We start from the raw sequence: 19393 nt of genomic DNA on the forward strand, positions 1-19393 counted from the left end.
AGATTAACGCTATGTTTGGTTAAGAGATTTGAAAAGAAATTTGGAAACGGAAAGAAGAAAAAAAAAAAGTGTGTGAAACTAAATAAAATATAAGTATAATTTATTCGCATTTCACCTACCTTTTTTTCTTTTTTTTAAATCCCTTCCCAAATCTTCCAACCAAACACAGTATTAAGAAAAATCTGATTCCTTCACTCTTTTACAATAACCTCAAATTCGTGTCTAATTAAGAATTAAGTTTGATTTTTCGTGCTATATATACCCTCATAATCTATATCAAGGCTTGGAATCTTTGAAATTGTGTGGTGTGGGCAGTTCTTTGGGTCTTATGAATAGAAGGAATGCTTGAATTTTCAAAGAAAAAGTGGAAAAGAAGATTTGTATTTTAGCTTCCTTTTGGATTTCGGTAGCTCCCCTTTTTCAAAGGGTACCATTTTTATTTTTATTTTTAATTTCAAGGGGTTAGAGAATTGTATGTAGAATATGAGATTTTTTGAGAATTTTTTTTCTTTAGATTTACTTCTTGTTTCTTTTCTTTTTTAGTGGACTTCTTGTCCCCGTCCTCTTCTATTTTCTCTTTTACTTTTTACAAAACTATCTTTTGTTGCGGATCAAAAAACAAAAAAAAAAGAAAACCAAAGAAATGCAGAAAGGTTTTTTTAGTGTATAAAGCTTTTACAAACCCATATATTTTTCTCTAATGTGATACAAGTACATGTATATATTCTGCTATGTTCATGTTGTGTTTATTACTCCATGATCGATATTGGTGGAAATTTATAACATGAACTCAATGTGGTCACAAACAACTCCATAGACACCTTGCATGAGCTTGTAATGGCCCTGCCACCACCTATTACTTATACCCTAAGGCCATGTTTGTTTGGGCGGACTGGATTAGCATTCCCATGACTAATAGTCCTAGGATAACTAATCCATTGGATTATGTATCCTATCTTAACTAATAGTCAAGTGTAAAATAATTAATCCGTACTTCAATTGTTTAACCAAACATCGGATTAATAATTTTATTGGATTATTAGTCCAATCCCAAGCTCATGTCCACCCAAACAAACATGGCCTAAGTGCTTTGCTGCATTCACATAAAACTGTGGGGCTCACACTCTTCTCTATTTTTTGCACTTTTCAACGAATAACCAGTTCAGATATTCACGATCAAGAAGTATTGGATTCTCTTCCGGAAAGTCCCAAAACAAGCAGGAAGACTGAAATGCCAACACGTGTCTATTATTGAATTCACCCCACTCAATAATACTTATTTGGGGAGGGTCCGATGCTAAAGTCACTGAATGAGTCGTCAATCCCTAAAAACAGACTAATTATGTGTTCCAATTTTGGGGAATAGTCTCCTTGTGACATAATTAGTTAAATCTCTCCAGCTACCAAGAAGAGATGATCAGATTAGGCGGAAAAATAATTAACATCTAGACTTATTCTTCAGTATACAACTCCTCCAAACTTTACAACTTATTAGTTAAAACAGATAATATAAGCAATCTGAGTTCCATATTCTAGTTTCTTGTTTTCTTCCTTCATTCATTCTTCTGAATAACTCAAGAGTCACAGATGGTGAAATTCCAAAAGACCTCAAGGAATTAGCTTAATATTTCCAAACATACCCATCTGGTCTATGCCTAATTTGCTGTCACTAGAATCCAACAGTTTGCGAGGAGGTTCATGAAGTGCGATCAGCGCAGCCACCAAGCCAGCATTGCTCGATATGCTCGGCTCTGTGAACCACGGCTTTTCCCTCTCGTCTAAGAAAATGTCGTTTTGATCCGGTCCTCCAACCATGGCTCCCAATAGCTCATTTGGATTTGCTTCTTTTGAGTTTAGCCATTTGTCTCCTTCTGCACAGGAATGGGCTTGACCATCCCATGGTATTGATGCAGCCCTGTGATGAACTTGGTTTGGATAACTGGCTCCAAATCCTACTACGTAGCTTGTTTTCATGGGATTATCCCCTAGTATGTAATCCACCTGAAAAAAAAAAAAAAAAAAAAAGAAGAAGAAGAAGAGAGAAAAAATGAAAAAAATTAGATACTATTTCCATTTATTTGGAAACATGCTTTCCATGTAAAACGTTGCGATGTTTTTGATTGCACCTCGAAACTGACTTGTTGGTTGTGATAGTGGTGGGGGTGGTCATGGTGGCGTTGTAGTGACGTGATGGGTGGTAGTGTTGACATGGTCGCAGTGGTAGGATGGTGACGACAGCGGTGGTGGCAGTAGGGTAGGGGTGAAGGTACTTGACGGTAAAATTTTATTCCGGAAAATATTTTTCACATTTTAAAACTAAATTTTTTTTTTCTCCCCCAATAAACTTATTTTTCATTAAATACGGAAAATTGGCTTTTGTTTTTTTATTATATCAAATGCTAGAAACTAAATGGAACATATTTTGTAACGACAAACGGAGTCAGAGTATGCATGTGTTTCTTAAAATGCTCTGTATACATTGACAAAGTATTAGAATTCATGCTAATAATATATTTAGTGTAATATACTAGATTTGATTCTTTTTGCCCCCAATTTGAATAAAAAAAAAATAAAGGAAGGAAGAAATTGACAAAGTATAAGAATTCATGGTTACCCTGTTGAAGTTTAAGACAGTTCCGTATATAATGGATACTAGTTCTGCCAGAAACACGGAAACCAATCACAGAACCGGAAACAGAATACCTGCGATTTCGAAAACCTCCGCAACGTGTCACGGGAGAAGGCAGAAGAATATGTAGGACTGCAACTGCTGCCGGATCTATGCAGAAGCTCAAGGTAGTCGCTGTACAATTTGCTAAGAAAAGATGCTGTCACAGCATACTGTAACGGTGCACCATAGTCAGGCTTCAACAGGATCAATCCACCTATATATATTCATATTTGAAGAAAATTTGTAAATGACATTGAATGAACGGATCATTATGCATGGCATTCATGGTACATATATGGATTCATTTCGAGAGAAATTTAGTTTATTGTACCCTCTGTCTTCTTGAACGCTAGATCAAAAAGATATGAACACATTAGCAAGTCAGTTCTGTTTGATGATTCTGTGAAAGCATCCTCATATGGGTACCCAAGATCACGGAAAAACCTAAGCCTCGTTAGCAAAACCTGTTATAAAAACAAAACAAAATACAAAACTTTAAATTCATTCAAAACATTAGCATTTACTATACAAAACATTAAGGGTAAATTACAACATGTTCATCTGCACCTTACATCAAATTCTACATTAGTCACTCATTTTTTAATTGTAACAATCAAACCCTTACACTCTCGGAGTTTTGTTAGTTTTGGCATAAAACTCTAAATTCATTCAAAACATTGGCAATTCCTATTCAAAGAAGGGTAAATTACATGTAGTATATTTGCACTTCACATCAAATTCTACTTTAGTCTTTCATTTTTCAATTGTAACAATCAAACCCTTGCACTTTCAGTGTTTCGCTAGTTGTGGCATATAATTCCTAAGGTAATTTATCACCTGACCTTCTCATTAGGCATTTTCAAGGGTACAAAATAATTTTCTTTATTTTTTCATCGTATTTTCTCTCTATTATATTTTTTAAATCCACTACCACCGTCCACCCCTTCACTGCTATTTTCCCACCTTTTTTGCTTGTGGCCCTCATCTCTGTCACACCCATCCCCTGTCTACCCGGCCCCCAACGATTTGGCAGTGACTATGAGTAGTAAGGAAGGGATGAGCGCCTTCGAGAAAAGGATGGGGAAATAGCAGGGAAGGGGTGGTTGATGAAAGTAGATTTAGAAAATACAGTAAGAAGAGAAAATGTTATGGACAAATAGAAAAGAAGTAGAAAGGAGAAAGAAAATTACTTTGTTTTTTCTTCCCCTCAAAGATATCTCGTGTGAAGGATGCATCAAAATTTCTTTTAAGTAATTTAACACCAAACTAATGGAAATGCTACATTAAAAAACGAGAAATCAAAGTGAAATTTGATGTAAAGTGTTTAGGTGCAAAGTCTAATCTACCCAAAAATTAATTAAAATTAGAATTACTGCGTTAGCAGTGAGCTTGTTGTTCCAATAGAAAATCCCTTTCTCAGAAAATAATTCCTCTTTCTCAGCCAAGAAAAAATTTTCAGTAGCATATCCAAGATAACTAGTGTTCCCAGTAGCAAAGAACAGCCAAGTTCCTCCCCAAACCAGTTCATCTTGATAGCTTGTTGAGTTATAAAATTGTGTTGCTTGTCCTCCACAGTCCAGAATTGCGGTGTACATTCCTTTTTGTTTCTGATCTACCCCTATTGCAATCTCAAACAATTCCTCTGCTGATTTGATTAGTTTCGTTGAATAATCAGTGTCTTCTTTGAATACTAGTGATGCTGCTGATAAAGCTGCAACGATTTCGCCTGCTAGGTCTGAAGCTGTGCTGCCACAAAGCGAGACTGGTCTTGGATAGGCCATGTCCTCTGGTCTTTGCCAGCAGTTTATGTCATTTTCAATCTTGGTATCATTACTAGTACTTCCAACCTGAAAATCATTAATAAGTTTAAGAAATTTTCATTTGTAAACTAAAACTCCGTTTATTTTGGCAAAAATATTTTTCCTAGAGAAAATGTTATTAAAAAATGTCTTCTGCAAAAAATGTTTCCATGTGTTTGCTTGCGACCTTGAAATTGATGTGCAAATGGTGGTGTTCTTGTAGGGGATCAAGGATCCCGCCCAAGACCTTGTAGAAATCATACCTAGCAGAAAAACACATCCACACACAAGGTGACACCATATTTAACGTGGTTCGGCAATAATGCCTACGTTCACGGGAGAGTAACCGTTTATCACTATAACAATGGAGAGATTACAATAGAGGAGGAGCTCACACTCTCCTCACTCAGCCACTCTCCCATCTCCATCCCTTACACCGAGAGAGACGGTCTCTCCGCCTCACATCTCTCACTCTCTTTGGTTTGCTCGGTTTGCTCTCTATTTTCAACCCTCCCCTCAACCTCTATTTATACACATTAAGAGGGATATTCTAATTGGTCACCACCTATCCCTTCCACTAGCTAGTGGGGTAGGTGGAGTGGAAGAACCACCTTCAAGCTAATGGAGGAAGTGGGTTCTCCATTGGAGCTCCTCACATGGGTTGAGATATGAGATATCCAACAGTTCTAGTGGTGGTGGTTGTGGGGGGTAATCATGGTTGTGTAGTGGTTGTAGCATCGACTAGTGGCAAGCCTAGAAACTGTACAAAGGAGAGGCCAAAGTAAAATTATTAGATTTCTTAGGGTCAAACTAAGATTTATATGGATTTTGGAGGGTCAAATGAATTTTTTTAAATTTGTAAATACTTAAATTATATAGGCTAATGGGGGGATTTTGTAAAGTTTGAGAGGGACTAAATAAAATTATATAAATTTTTGGGTGAATAAATTATAAAGATTTTGACGTTAGCAGCAGCGGTAGTTCTGTGGTCGTGGTGGTTCAAAAAATATGAAGATCATTTCGAAAAAAAATATTATCTACCCAACCAAATGAAAAACAAAACAAAACAAAACAAAATCACACAAAACATTAATAACTTGCCTGGGAATACAAAGTGGGGGGAAGACCAGAAGTAATATTTGGAGGAGCAAAGGCTTTGAGCAAGTAGTCAGCGCCCCATTTGATAATGTCCTTGACATGTTCAAGCTCACCTATATCTTCATACTTTTGATGATACTCAATCACTGTCCAACTCAATAGTGTAATTGTGTAAGCTGTTGGGAAACTAAACTTTATATTGTTCCCAGAATCATAAAAACCGCCAATAAGATCAGTCTCCATACTGCTTGTGTTCCCGTCATGCAAACCTGAATCTCCACGAAATTTTACGGAGTTGTTCTTTGGTAAATACCCAGCTGCACAAAAACAAAAGCTTCACATGAATATTACAACATCATTAATTCCAAAAACAAATAGTTCTACGAACACATAATCAATCACATAAAATCAATAAATATGTGTGGAGCAATGCAAGTAGAGCAGTACTGTGTGTAGTGGTAGGCACCACTATCTTATGTGTATGGTTGCCATTATTTTATGTGGTCACTTCTGTGTCTGTAAAAATTATGATTTCAAATTTTATTTTATTTTATTTTTTTAAATATATTGTTAGTTCTTAAATTATGTGTTCTATATCATTTTAATCCTCAATATTTAGCTTGGATCCTCTTTTCCCACATTTTCCTGGATCTCTATCCCAAAGCATTACATCCATTACATCGTGTATTTAGATTATTGTGCATTGAAATTTTTAATGATCCAGTAGTTGTAAATGTTTTGGGACAAGAATTCAAAATAGGGGCATTTTTGTCCAAAACATTGGGCATTAATTGAAACACAAATTAAATATGTTCGGACTACATTGACATAATTGAAATATCGTGTGCATATCAAAATAAACAGAGCGCATATACTTGAATCAAATTAATGTAAAATGAAGAGGAAAATATATTTACACTTCTGAGCGTCGAAGAACACAAGAGCTTGGTTGAGAGCAAGCGTAAGGTTCTTGGAATAGGCATGATGGTTATGTTTGTGTGGCAAGAAATTCAACAGAAGAACAAGTAAAGTGACAGCAAGAACTATGGCGACCACGATGATGACGAAACGCTTGAAGTACTTTCTGTCAGTAATAACAAGATTGAAATCAAAAGCTTTAGAGAAGCGGGAAGGGAGAGAATCGAACCCCGGGGCAGAGGATTGAGGGAGGAGATTGAAGTTGATTTCTATGGAGTTCCATCTGCTGGCTGAAGGGAGAAGCCGGCCTGCCTCGGAGACTGTGTGCACAAACCTTATTGTGGACATGTCTGCATCAGATTCAGCCATGGTTTGATGGATCAAGATGTTAAGGTCATGAATTGTTGTTGAAGAACATGAGATCGAGTGGTCCTTTGTTTTTGGTTGAATTATTTATTTTACATTTGTTCGAGCTTGTGTTTTTGGCGATTTTAATGAATATAAGATGAGGTGATTGGGCAGGTTTTATATCTCCAACTATTTTGGAAGTATGGGGATTTTGGATGTGATATGACAAAATGTAACTGTCATAACGATCATTCCTAAGCATTGGAGAAATTGCAAACAAAATTGTCCATACTCAACGAGCAGAGAGTATTGTTACGGGGATACCTTTTTTCAATTTTAGTTGATTTAGACAGTAACATTTATAATATGAGTAAATTGGTGATATATGCAATCTAAGGAGGTTGTAAGCCATTAGGTTTAGTGCATATTTTTTATTTGTGAGAGATTCACCCTTTGGAAAATAGAAATAGTTTAGTAAGAAGTCCTTTTGATTGTTTTGAAGTATCTGTTGATTTTCATTGACTATTTGTTTAAATTTTTTTCCTCCAAAATTTTTACCTATTTGTTCAAAAAAATTTCTCTATTAAAAAATTTTCCCTATCTATTCAATTTTTTCCTATCTATTCAATTTTTTTTTATCCTAACTGTCTAATTTTTTTATGTTTTCAATTTAAATTTTCTTTATCTATTTAAATATTTTGTCCAAATAAAATTCTATTTGTTATTTGTTCCAGTGCTTTGAAGATTTCACCCTATCTATTCTCAGTTCTTTGAAGATTTCCATGTCAAGGTCAGTCCTCAAGCTCCAACCATCTTATAGTGTCATCTCCTTTCTCTTTTGCTTTACGAATTTCACTCTCCACAATTCCAGCACATTCAATTTGGTAACATTCCTATCTGAGACTCCACCAATCGTCTGCATCCAAATTCAAATCAATATCAACACACATTAGTGAAGCTATCCTTTCAACCAAACCTGGAACTTTCTCCAACTGCAAATCCATTAAAAAGCAGCCAAATCTCAACATACAAGAACCAATAAATATGCAAACAACATGTGCAACAAAAAGATCATATTAGCAATAACTCAGTCCAAATTAGACAAAAAAAAAAAAAACTGGAACCTTTAAAATAGCAATTTTATTTTATGAAATCGAAGTTGAATTGCAATGTTTCCATATGTAGGTTAATCTAGACAATAAATGACAAGAAAATATTATTGCAAAAAATAAAGCTTCAAGGCTTGAGTTTGTTAAAAATTAACTAAACAATGTCTTTGGCTTTGTTCGAATTTGTAACCACTGTTTTGTTTTTCACTTTCTCAACAACCAAAGACTTGATTAATATTTTACATATTCCCCAACAGTAACAGTAGCGCTCAGAGACCCATTTCAACCCCTTCATCTTCATCATGGCAATCTTCTCAGTCAACCAGCAAAAGAAGACTTTCACTCTCAAGAAATTTGAAGAAGCTTTCAACGGACTGACCGAAGACCAAGTGAGGGAGATCGTCCGGCGGCAGCGGTTTCATTGATCCTCTAGAGTTGTAGACCGGATGGACCTTGTACTTATCGTTGTGTTGAACGGCCCATCCGATTTCTCTTCTTTTCATTATCTGTTGAAATCAAAGGGAAGAAGACCAAAGAGAAGAAGAGAGATGTGCTCAGATCTGAAGTTGGAGGATGATGATCTGAAGGCATTAGGGATTGGTGGTCCCGATTTGGGTCGCCGTTGGTCTGTGACTTAGGGCCGGTCTTGAGGGGAGGCGACTAAGACGATCGCCTCAGGCCCCAATTTTGTTCGAACAAAATTTAGGGCTCCAATTAGGAGTGTATCATGTAGTAGTGTTATTTCATAATTATTTTAATATTAACTCAATATGTTTATTTTTATGTTGTTGGATGGTATTATTTTGATTTGTGTCCGATTGATATTTAATGTGAAAATTTTCATTTTTAGTTAAAAATAACTTAGCAAATGTATGGAGAGATTAAAATTTTTCCATAAGTTGAATTTTATAAAATTTATTTCTACTAAATGAAATTATTCATATAATGATTTTAATTCAATTGCATTTTTCTAATTAAAAAAATTGAACCTTATTACTGTATACTTTTTACTTGATTGACTCTAAAATAGGTAAAAAAAAAATAAAATACACATCTTAAATGAAAAAGATATTAACCTTAATTATTATTTTACATACTTTTTTATTCAGTTAGATGGAGTTAAATAAAATATTAAAAAATATCATGACATCCCTTAATGAACATTAAAATATATAACTAATAATTCATATTATTGAGTCGTGTTATACTTAGATATATGTTGAAAAATAGTCAACCCTAACTTGCTAATTTTATATATTGCTTAAGTTGTGTCGAAAATTTTCATCCTTACCCCCCAATTAATTTTAGTTATTATAGCATTGATAAGCTAAAAAATAAATATTTGATTCAATTAATTGAAGTTCAACTATTATATATATATATATATTTCTTATCTAAATTTTGTTAAATTGTAATGCAATAGAAATAAATTTTTATCCTTTTTGTTTTATCCAAACAAATTTTTTTTTTTTTTGGATAATGATATATGAAGGGCCCAATTTAAAAATTTGCCTTAGGCCCTTATCAACTTGGGGTCGGCCCTGCTTGTGATGGTGGCTTTGGACAACATGGAGAGAGAGATTCCGCCACATTCGTCGCATCAACAGTCTGCAGATGAGAGAGAGACGGTGGTAGTGGTGGAGTCGTGGTGGCTGAACTTAGATCGGAGGTCGAAGATGGTGACGGAGGTGTGGGGTGATGGAGGCGATGGTGGAGCGGCAGTAAGGGAGACAGAAAGAGATTCTTGAGAGAGAGAGAGGCCCTGATTTGAGACGGTTTGACTAGAGTTTGATTTGGAAACAATATATATATGCAGGGTAGTTTTGTCATTGTGTTAAAGTATGTTGGACAAAACAAGAGTGATTCTATTTATACCGGGAAATTCTATTTCCACACATCAAGTTTTCTTACTCCACACACTTAATGAATTTTTTCAGAATCACAATTTTATCTTTTAACAAAATCACCATGTCACTCACCACCATCTCATTCACATATCTCACAATTTCTCCATACACATCTCACCTACCACCAGCTCACTGCCGGCCACCGTCATAGCAGGTTGAGAATTTGAGATTGGGACACAAAATGCCCTAGATCCACAACCACACTACAACATCAATTGATTGAGGAAATTCCAGATCTTGACGGCAAATTGGAATCTGAACCTCATGATTCCACATATATATATATATATATATATATATGTAGAAAGAAAATAAAAATGAGAAATTTCAGATCAATTAAAAAATTGAGCTTGTAAGTCTTCAATCAAATGTGCAAATCTTCAATGTTGATTACAATATGGATGCATAAATATATACATATATATATATATATATAGAGAGAGAGAGAGAGAGAGAGAGAGAGAGAGGTACCCAAAAAAAAATGAGAGATCTGGAAAAGGAGAGTGGTCACTTTCTTTGTCAATTGTTAGTAGTAAATGTAAAACCTTTGGAACTTCAGCGTGAGGGGCTGTGTGAGAATAGTTGAGAGGCTGGGAAGGGGCGGTGGTTGATGTCATCGCCATCGACGGTAACTGGTGCAGTTATGGTTAAGGTTTTTGGAGTGAGAAAGAATTGAATGAGAGGATGTGCATAAAGTAGGTGAGGGTATATTTGGAATGTGAAGTGTGTGGACTGAGACAAAAAAGTAAAAATCAAATTACTAAATGTGTGAATTGAGAAAATATGTACATAGAGATAATTTGGTGTGTGGAAATAGAATTTCCCATTTATACCATTACTTTTACCTCTTTACACCCTCCATATGAGATTTGTTTTTCCCCCCCAATTTTACCAATGTGTGAAATTATCTTTAAGACAAAACACTAAAATTAAATATTTTTTTATTATCTCCTTACATCCCTTAGTTTTCAATCCCTACTCATCTTCTTCCTTACTCAATTTTTCTTCTCTCTTATCCATCTCTTTTCAAAACGTGAGAATCATAATGTTTTGATCATAGATGAAGAAATGGTGGTGAAGAACTATCAAAAAAGTGAAATTGTGAGTTTTTTTTTATTTGTTTGGTAGGTTTTTGTTTCATTTTGTGGACTGTTCTTCGACTTTTGTTCGGTATTTCAAAATCAAACAAAATAATATAGTCTAGCATCACATTTCTAAATAAAAAATGTATGTCTAGTAACCAACTGCCCGAATAAAAGATACATTTCTAGTAACCCAATGCCGAATTTTTTAAATTTGTTCGGCTACTCATCACCGTGTATTTCCAGTTTCATTTTTTTATATTTTATATTTTATTGCTTGGAATGATTATGCTTCTACTCATTGCAACAATACAAGTACTGCATTATTAGTGGACTCCAGTCATGTATTTATTATAGATGAGGTCTGTTAAGTTTTTTTTATGAATATGATTTTTTCTTATTTTTAATTTGTATTGAGTTTTATTAATAATTTGACGTATAAATGTATTTATTATCTTTAGATTTTTAGTAGTCGTCAAGCATTTATTAAATGGGCTTCTGATGTTGGGAAGAATATTAGATTTGTCATTGTTATAAAGACATTAGATGCAGAAGGTAATGATAGAAAACCAAGACTTATACTTGCACTGCATTCGAACCTAGCCTTGGATTTAATCATTGGATGACTATGCCCGACATAGGCCATTTGATAGCATCATACTACCGAGTTGTTCTTTATCATTTATCTATGCAACAATACTTGACATTTCTACCTCTTAAATCAGTACTGATTGCAACACCTGATCGAAGAGATATCTGCATAGGATTTGTAAATGAAAACCATTTCGTGCAGGTATAGGTTTATTGATGTCTTATTTTGTAATTCTACTTATTTTGTAAATGAAAACTCACTCAAATTATTACCATGTCTTATTTTGTAATTCTACTTATTGATATCTTTGTTATAGGTCTATCTACAACCTGGTCATCCAGTACCTCCGATAGCAAATAATTGGATTTGTTTTCATCACCGGTGTACTAGTGAATGAGAGAAAGCATATACTACCTGTATTCATCAATTCCGTATGCTTGTCAGCCTTGATGTAGTAATTACCAAAACTATCGATATAAACAAATTGTGATAACATGTTTGATTGATGGATGCAATCAATGACAGATTTTATGGATGCTTTTATGGATGTTCGTACACTTGATGTTTTTATGAATATTTTTATAGATAGTTTTTATATATGATTTTATGGATACGTGTTTGATTTATGAATTTTTTTTTAATAGATGCTTGAAGGAAAAAGTAAAATCTTTCAACATACAACGACAGGTAATAGATGCTTGAAGGAAAAAATAAAATCTTTTAACATACAACGACAGGTGGCTAGACAAATCTATTATAGTTTGACAACATGACACTAGAGTAATCTAATTTGTATAATAATGTATCACCAAATATGCACTTCACAAGTAGCCCGAATTAATTTCTTGTTATCATCCAATCGAATGGCAACATATTGTTGGGAAAAAAAGTTTGTCTGGTAATATGACACTGGATTAATTCAAATTCATTAGTATTGTATTACCGAACATATCCGACACAAATTTAAAAATCATTGTTTGGAAGAAAGTGGCTCTTTAAATGTATAGTAACAAAACGCCGGAGAAATCTATATTTTTTGGCAACATAACACCGGAGGAATGTAAATTGTTTAGCACTGTGTGACCAAAGAGGCACTTCGCTATGGGCTCCATTTACTGTCTTCCCTACGTCTTTCTTTTTCCCCTTGCTGCGTCTTTTTCTGTTCCCTTATTTTCCCTCAAAAAACTATTAGTGTAAAAAGATGAAAATGTTTTGAAGAGTCTTATTTTAGGTAGTTTTGGTAATATAATAGATGTAATAAGAATCACATTTTTTTTTAATAGTGTAATGAGATGGAGAGTCTAAAGAGATGAAGTAGTGGTGTAACTAGAATCACTTACAAAGTAATTTTGAACGTGAATTTTTGAGCAATGAAAATTCAAAATTAAACTTTTGCCCCAAGTGCCCTTATAATATTTATATTAAATGTTTAAAAAATAATGTAAAGGATAATAATACTTTTCGGATAATCAATCAATGTGTTTAGTTTCAATTTTTTGAATTTAATTTTTTTTAAATTAAGTTTTGTATTTTTTTATTTTTAGTAATATTTTTAAAATTTTAAGTATTTTTTTTTTTTACTTTTTTAGATACATCTTACTTAGATATATCTAAAAAATAAAATATTTGTAAAAAAATATTTAAAAAAATTAATAAATATACAAAAATATACTGAATTCTCTTTTTTTATATAAATATTTTTGGTATTTAGTGATTTTTTTAAAGATTTTTTTCATAAATATTATATTTTTTAAGTGTATTTATATTAGGTGTATTTAAAAATTAAAAAAATTGCTTAGAATATTAAAAAAAATACAAAAAATAAATTTTTTCAATCTTCTGAAAAGTAAATTTTGAAAATCTAAACCAAACAAGCTGAATAATTTTTTTTGTACCTCACTCAAGGCATTTTATCCAAGAAATCCAAAAATAAAATAAAATTTATTGAGACTCATATTTGGTTAAGAAAATTTAGATCACACCCATAAACTCTCTCTCATGTCAGGGACTATTGGACTACAAAAATAAGGTGAGATATAAAATGATAAATTAATAATATAAATTTCAAAAATAAAATAAAATATATTGAGACTCATATTTGGTTAAGAAAATTTAGATCACACCCATAAACTCTTTCTCATGTCAGGGACTGTTGGACTACAAAATTAAGGTGAGATATAAAATGATAAATTAATAATATAAATTACAAATTGATAGAATTTTGTCAACCTAAGTATTTCCTGGCTTGCAAGGCTACCTATAAGCATATTCTGCAAAGTGGGTCTTGGTCCTTGGTTACCCATTGTAAGGCTACTCTACCCATTTACAAAAGTAGACTCGGTCGTTGGTTACCCATTGTAACTTGTAAGGCCACCTATCCATTATGGGTGTAATTTCACAAAGGCCTAATCGCATAGAGAGAGGAGGTGACATTGGGGTTAAACTCTAAGAAAAGTCTCAGAGGTCACCCTTGATAATGATTTTTTTGGGGTTAGGTCACTCTTGATAATGTTATATGATCACTTAATTATGTGGTATGTTGTGAACTAAGTACATAGAATACGCTCTAAATATTAGATATGATTTGAACAAATATGAAAGGTTCGTCCCACTAACCTTGTGTACTAATTTGGATGGCAAACTTTAAAGAGAGTTGAACTCATGTCTCGTTTGGGAACAAACTAATTTAGTAATTTTTTAGTTATTTGGTTAAAATATAAGTTAAAAAAAATTAGTATGTTTGGGATGACTTTTTGATTTTTTACGAAAAGATGTGCAAAAAGTAGAGAGAAAATAGAATCTTTAACTCTTTGGTATGAGTTGCTGACTTTTTGATTTTTTTAGTGACTTTTTGACTTTTTAGCTAAAAAGTCATTTGCCAAACAAGGCATCAGTATAGGACTTAACACCTCAAGTTTTTATTGCTCGACTAACCTCAATGTGTGCGAGTCCTGACTTAAGCGGAACTTTCCTTGGGAGGTCGGGACAAGCTTCCAGGTTATAGTCTCTTACTCGGAACGGACAACAAGACACCCTGGTGATCTCCTCAAGGGGCGCTGCCTTGGACCTGCGGGAGAATGGAAGGATTTTCCTGTAACAAAAAAAAAAAAAAAACCTCAGTGTTTCACAAAGGCTCCTTACATTAGATCCTAATTTTAAAACTAAGGGGTTGTTTGGGATGACCTAAATAAGTGCACTTTTTATCTTTTTACGAAAAGATGTGTAAAAAAGTAGAGAGGTGATGTGATGAAAAAAAATAAAAAGATAAAAAGATGGATTATTTTAGAGTTGCCAAACTTGACCTAAATGTATATAAAAGATTAAAAATAATAAAAATTGTTCATCAAAGCTTACAATACAATGAAACATTTTCCAAAACAAATGCAGTGAAATTTCTCTGCATGTACCTAATAATAGAAATTTGGATAAATTACAAACACACCCACTGAGGTTTACTTAAATTACAAATTACTCTATGTGGTTCTAGAAATTACATTATGCCCTTTAAGGTTTCTAATTTCATAACAAATAGGTCATTTTATTAATAATCATCAAGTTAATTAACAGTTTTTAATAATGTTAAAATTTTATTTCAATTAATGATTCAGATAATTTTATTATTGTATAGGTGAACAGTTAGAACTTTCACTTTTTCAATTAATTCTGTTAAATAAAAAATTCTGACAGGAAGGTATCTGTAATTTTTCAAACCATATGAGACAATTCGTATTTTAAACAAATTTCAGGGGATGTATTTGTAATTTACCCTAGAAATTTATATAATCTGGTATCACTCTGCAAAATTGCCAACAACTTGGCTAAGAACTTTACTAGTTCTATTTATAACTTCATTTCCTTTCTAGTAATAATAATGTGTCCATGAAAATGGTAACTCCAAACTCTCAAAAGTTATTATACATGAAAGTTGTTACTAAATACATTCAAATTGTGCAAGATAGAACAACTAAAAAGGCCATTTTGGCTTTTATTGTACATAATTAGAGGTGAGAGTGAATGCAAATCTAAACCCCAGCTAAAAGGTACAGGACTACCCAGTGTTCTTCAAGAAAGGGCAGCTTGAAGCCATCTCAGTTGTCGAATTATCACCAGTATTATTGCCCTTCATAAGACCCCCAAGCAATTCTCCGCGATCATAGAAGAATTCCACCTTCACGATCTTTGAATTTTCATCCAACTGTTTAAAAATAAAAATAAAAAATCAAGTTAATAAAAATTTTCTTTTGCTAATCAAATAAAAAAATAGTAATACTAGAATCAATTCCATGCCTAAAGTACCTCAAAAATGGCCATGCCATAAAACTCAATCATTTCACTAATTGGGGCATGTCCTTTAAAAGGACCCTCCATGAACCCCCAATGCCTAAACTTGTACACAATCACTGGTGGCCCGGAATAAACTTGGAGGACCTCTAGGGCAAATCCTCGTGGAAATGCAGTTGTGAAAGCAATGTGTGCTGAATCCACAGTCTCTTTAGTTGGGTCGTAAGCTCTGAACTTCTCTGGCAAGGAGGTTTGCATCAGATAATTGTAGCCTCCCCCGATCTTTCGCTTTTCTTCCAATGTTATGCCTTTCCTTCCTTTGAATTGAATTACAATCAAATTTATCACCAACAAATTTACATCTTAGGATCAAGAGAAATATGTTCTTTCTTCTTTTTATCCCAAATCACCCAATCCAAACAGATGTAAGTGGGGGGGAAAAAGAAGAAAACAAAAAAGAAAAGAAGAAGTATGATATAAGCAAATAAATTAGTGTAATACCATTGAGGCTGAATCTATACTTGATTGGATCAACTGTTTTGTAGTCATCAAAACATGTCTTGTGGAACATCTCCATTTCCCATGTCTTCACAAGGTTTTGCACTTTTTCTTCAACTGAACCTGGTGGCCATATCTACCATACATAGACTAATAGATAAGATATATATGTAGAAAAGGTTATTCATACAGAATTTGTACCAGAGTTATATGATAGTGGCATTTATGTGATTAAATGTCATTTAAATGGATACTTTGTTTTAAAATGATGAGTTTTAAATAAAACCATATCATTCTGTATACAAAATTCATATACTTTAGTAAGAACAACACAAGTTCATATAGTGATATAATTTCACAAGCAAGGAATACGCAGCATACTTTTAATGATATCGTACATATCAGTATCAATGATACAATCATATATATATTGAATCTGATATTTAAAACCATGATTCAGACCGGGAGGAAGTGTATACCTTAGTTCTGCCTTCTTCAAAGAGCTTGTTGACAACATCATAGTTGGGAGGAGCACCATACCTCCACTTTGTGTTTCTCTCTCCCTCTCCATACAAGTAAGATCTGTACTTGTCTCCCTCATCAATACTGCTTGAAGATGCCATTCTTATTGTCTTGGCAGACAAAGACAACTTGGTATTATTGATCCTTAAATCTTTTGAGACATTATGGTTATATTTATACTAGGCAAACAAGGCCCGTGCATCGAGCTACTTGCACCCTTTCGTTTTCAAAAAAAAAAAAAAATGATTTGATTTTATTTATTTTAATGTAATGTTTGTTTTAATGAGAAAAAATATAATAGAATGTTTATCTTGTAAAGATTAAAAAATTTCAGTGCGTTTTAGTTTCAGTTTTTTAAAAATTGAGTTTTTTATTTTTCGTATTTTTTTTTGTTTTTAGTGAATATTTCTTAAATTTTAGCAATTTTTTTACTTTTTTAAATGTACTAAAATATTTGTGAAAAATATTTTAAAAAATTAATAAATACAAAAAATGTATTGAATTTTTATTTTTTTTTGTTTGTATTTTTTGGTATTTAGTGTATTTTTTAAAGATTTTTTTCACAAATATTATATTTTTTAAGTGTATTTATGTTATGTGTGTCTAAAAATTTAAAAAATTGCTTAAAATATTTTAAAAAATTCATTGAAAACATTAAAGTATGAAAAATAAAAAAATTGAATTTTCTGAAAACTGTTTTCTAAAAATCAGAACCAAACAAAGTTTATTTCACAAAATTTAATGGCATTCAACTTTTATTTCAATTAATTAAATATTATTTGAGATTATTATCTTAAAATAAGATTTTTCTTCATAATTTTCTTTTTTTAGTAAGACTGGGGCCGAAGTTCAAATCAAACCGTTTATATTATAGCATATCATATATATATAAAAACAAATAAATAAAATTAATTTGATATGTTTTGAATTGTCCAAAATTAAATTTCATGCTATTTTTCAAAAACAAGAAGCATGTCCATACATATTGCACCATTCTATTTAGCCATTCTAGATTGTAAATTTACCACAATTAACCCAAACTAACATCAGCACAATTTGTTCCACGTCACTGAATGTCAAAATAGAAGTAAAAATACAATCTATATAATAAGACAGAAGGATTTTTGAAAATGTCTAAAATGTATCAGAGATACATTTAGTTTTAATGGTTCAGATTATTCCATCCAAAATTCAATGGCGGAGATGCATTCATTTCCCGCGCAAATGTTCTCTCTCTTCTCTCACCACTTCTATCCTCTTTTATCATTCCACTACTCTCTCATCTCTCTCTCCCCCTCTGCTCCACCTATCCACGTCTGCCTTCTCTCTCTCTCTCTCTCCCCTCCTTCCCTCTTCTCCCCAGAAAGTATAGCGACTCTCTTTATCTCTCCCTTTTCTCCCCTCTGGTGAAGACCTGCCTCCACAACACAGAAGCCTACATTCGCAACTACAACAAATGCAACCCTTTTCTCTCTCTCTACACATCTCACTCTCAGTGTTTTTGTTTCAATCCTATACTCTTTCTATGACACTTCATACTTCTTGGATTAATGGGATTGCTCTGAACACTTTTATTTTTATACTTGGAGCCTCTTGGGTTCATTTTGTGATATTGATTGAGGTGGTATCATAATGATACAATAGGATTGAACTAAAAACTTTGATTCGGATAATTGTCCTACGAATAGTCATCACTCTTTTGCCCATTTCTCTTTCCACACTTTGAATTTGAATGTGAGGCTGAAACCATTGGAAAGTTTGTTTTCGGGGCTTCAATTTGAATACAAGAACGGCCTAAAATGGAGTTCGGACGAGAGAGTTACGCCCATTTGAACTTTGTGTATCTGTGTTGGAAGTAAGTTCGCTCGAGCGAAGGAAGTTGTGCTCGAGCGAAGTGTCCGAACTCGGCATGTTTAAAAGTCACTTTTTGGTCAACTTTTCTTCATTCTCTCTTGCTCTCTCTCTCTCTTTCTCTTTTCTCCCATTTTTCCTCCATTGTTGATGTTTCAAGCTTTTAAGCTTGGTTTTCATCTCTTTTCCCTCATTTTCTACCCCATGTTCCTTATATAAAAACGAAAAGCACGCTAAGGGCTTCTATCTATCCAAGCGGATCGTGTTTACATTGAAGTCGAAATTTTGGGTTTCTCTCTCTTCTTGCTTAAAGTAGGGATTTTCCTTGCTTCTCTTCAATATTATCTTGTGGATAGATGGACGGTAATTTCTATTGCATAAAACCCTCATTTTGAGGAGATTTTCAAAATAACATTTAAAGGAAGTTAGGGTTTTTAAATTTTGGAAGTTGAATTGATGATTTAAGTGGAATATGGAATATTTGGGTTATGGGATTAAGATTTTGTGTTCAATAGTAAAAAGCCCTAATTTATGCTTAACCCTAGTTGTAGAATTTATTTTGGAAACGAAGAATGCTTAAATTGACATTAGATTCATGAAATTAAGTTTATGTTTTGTTGAGATGAGTATAAATAATGACAATTAATTGATCATTGTATATAAGGGTTAGGTTAAAGAAATTAAGATTGGTAATTAAATCAATTAATCTTGGATAAT

At 33.0% G+C, this 19393-nt stretch overlaps 2 protein-coding genes across 3 annotated transcripts; both read right to left on the reverse strand.

The window, feature by feature from the left end:
- Window positions 1-1422: 1422 nt before the first annotated feature.
- On the reverse strand, window positions 1423-8025 carry LOC114270197 (endoglucanase 25). 2 transcript variants are annotated; one of them, XM_028211647.2, is made up of 6 exons: window positions 6486-8025; window positions 5572-5885; window positions 4045-4518; window positions 3003-3135; window positions 2704-2885; window positions 1423-2001 (listed from the first exon to the last, which is right to left on the reverse strand). In XM_028211647.2, the coding sequence occupies exons 1-6, from the start codon at window positions 6853-6855 to the stop codon at window positions 1609-1611; spliced, it is 1866 nt and encodes a 621-aa protein (XP_028067448.2). In that variant the 5' UTR covers window positions 6856-8025; the 3' UTR covers window positions 1423-1608. The 2 variants fall into 2 exon arrangements, with proteins under 2 accessions (XP_028067448.2, XP_028067447.2); XM_028211646.2 differs by having other exon boundaries at window positions 4018-4518.
- A 7313-nt stretch (window positions 8026-15338) lies between these two features.
- On the reverse strand, window positions 15339-17000 carry LOC114270200 (pathogen-related protein). Its single transcript, XM_028211650.2, has 4 exons — window positions 16783-17000; window positions 16307-16439; window positions 15821-16122; window positions 15339-15719 (listed from the first exon to the last, which is right to left on the reverse strand). The coding sequence occupies exons 1-4, from the start codon at window positions 16924-16926 to the stop codon at window positions 15573-15575; spliced, it is 726 nt and encodes a 241-aa protein (XP_028067451.2). The 5' UTR covers window positions 16927-17000; the 3' UTR covers window positions 15339-15572.
- Between the last annotated feature and the right edge of the window lie 2393 nt (window positions 17001-19393).

Source organism: Camellia sinensis, chromosome 6 (genome assembly GCF_055761805.1).
Source record: "Camellia sinensis isolate YWXY chromosome 6, ASM5576180v1, whole genome shotgun sequence".
NCBI lineage: Eukaryota > Viridiplantae > Streptophyta > Magnoliopsida > Ericales > Theaceae > Camellia > Camellia sinensis.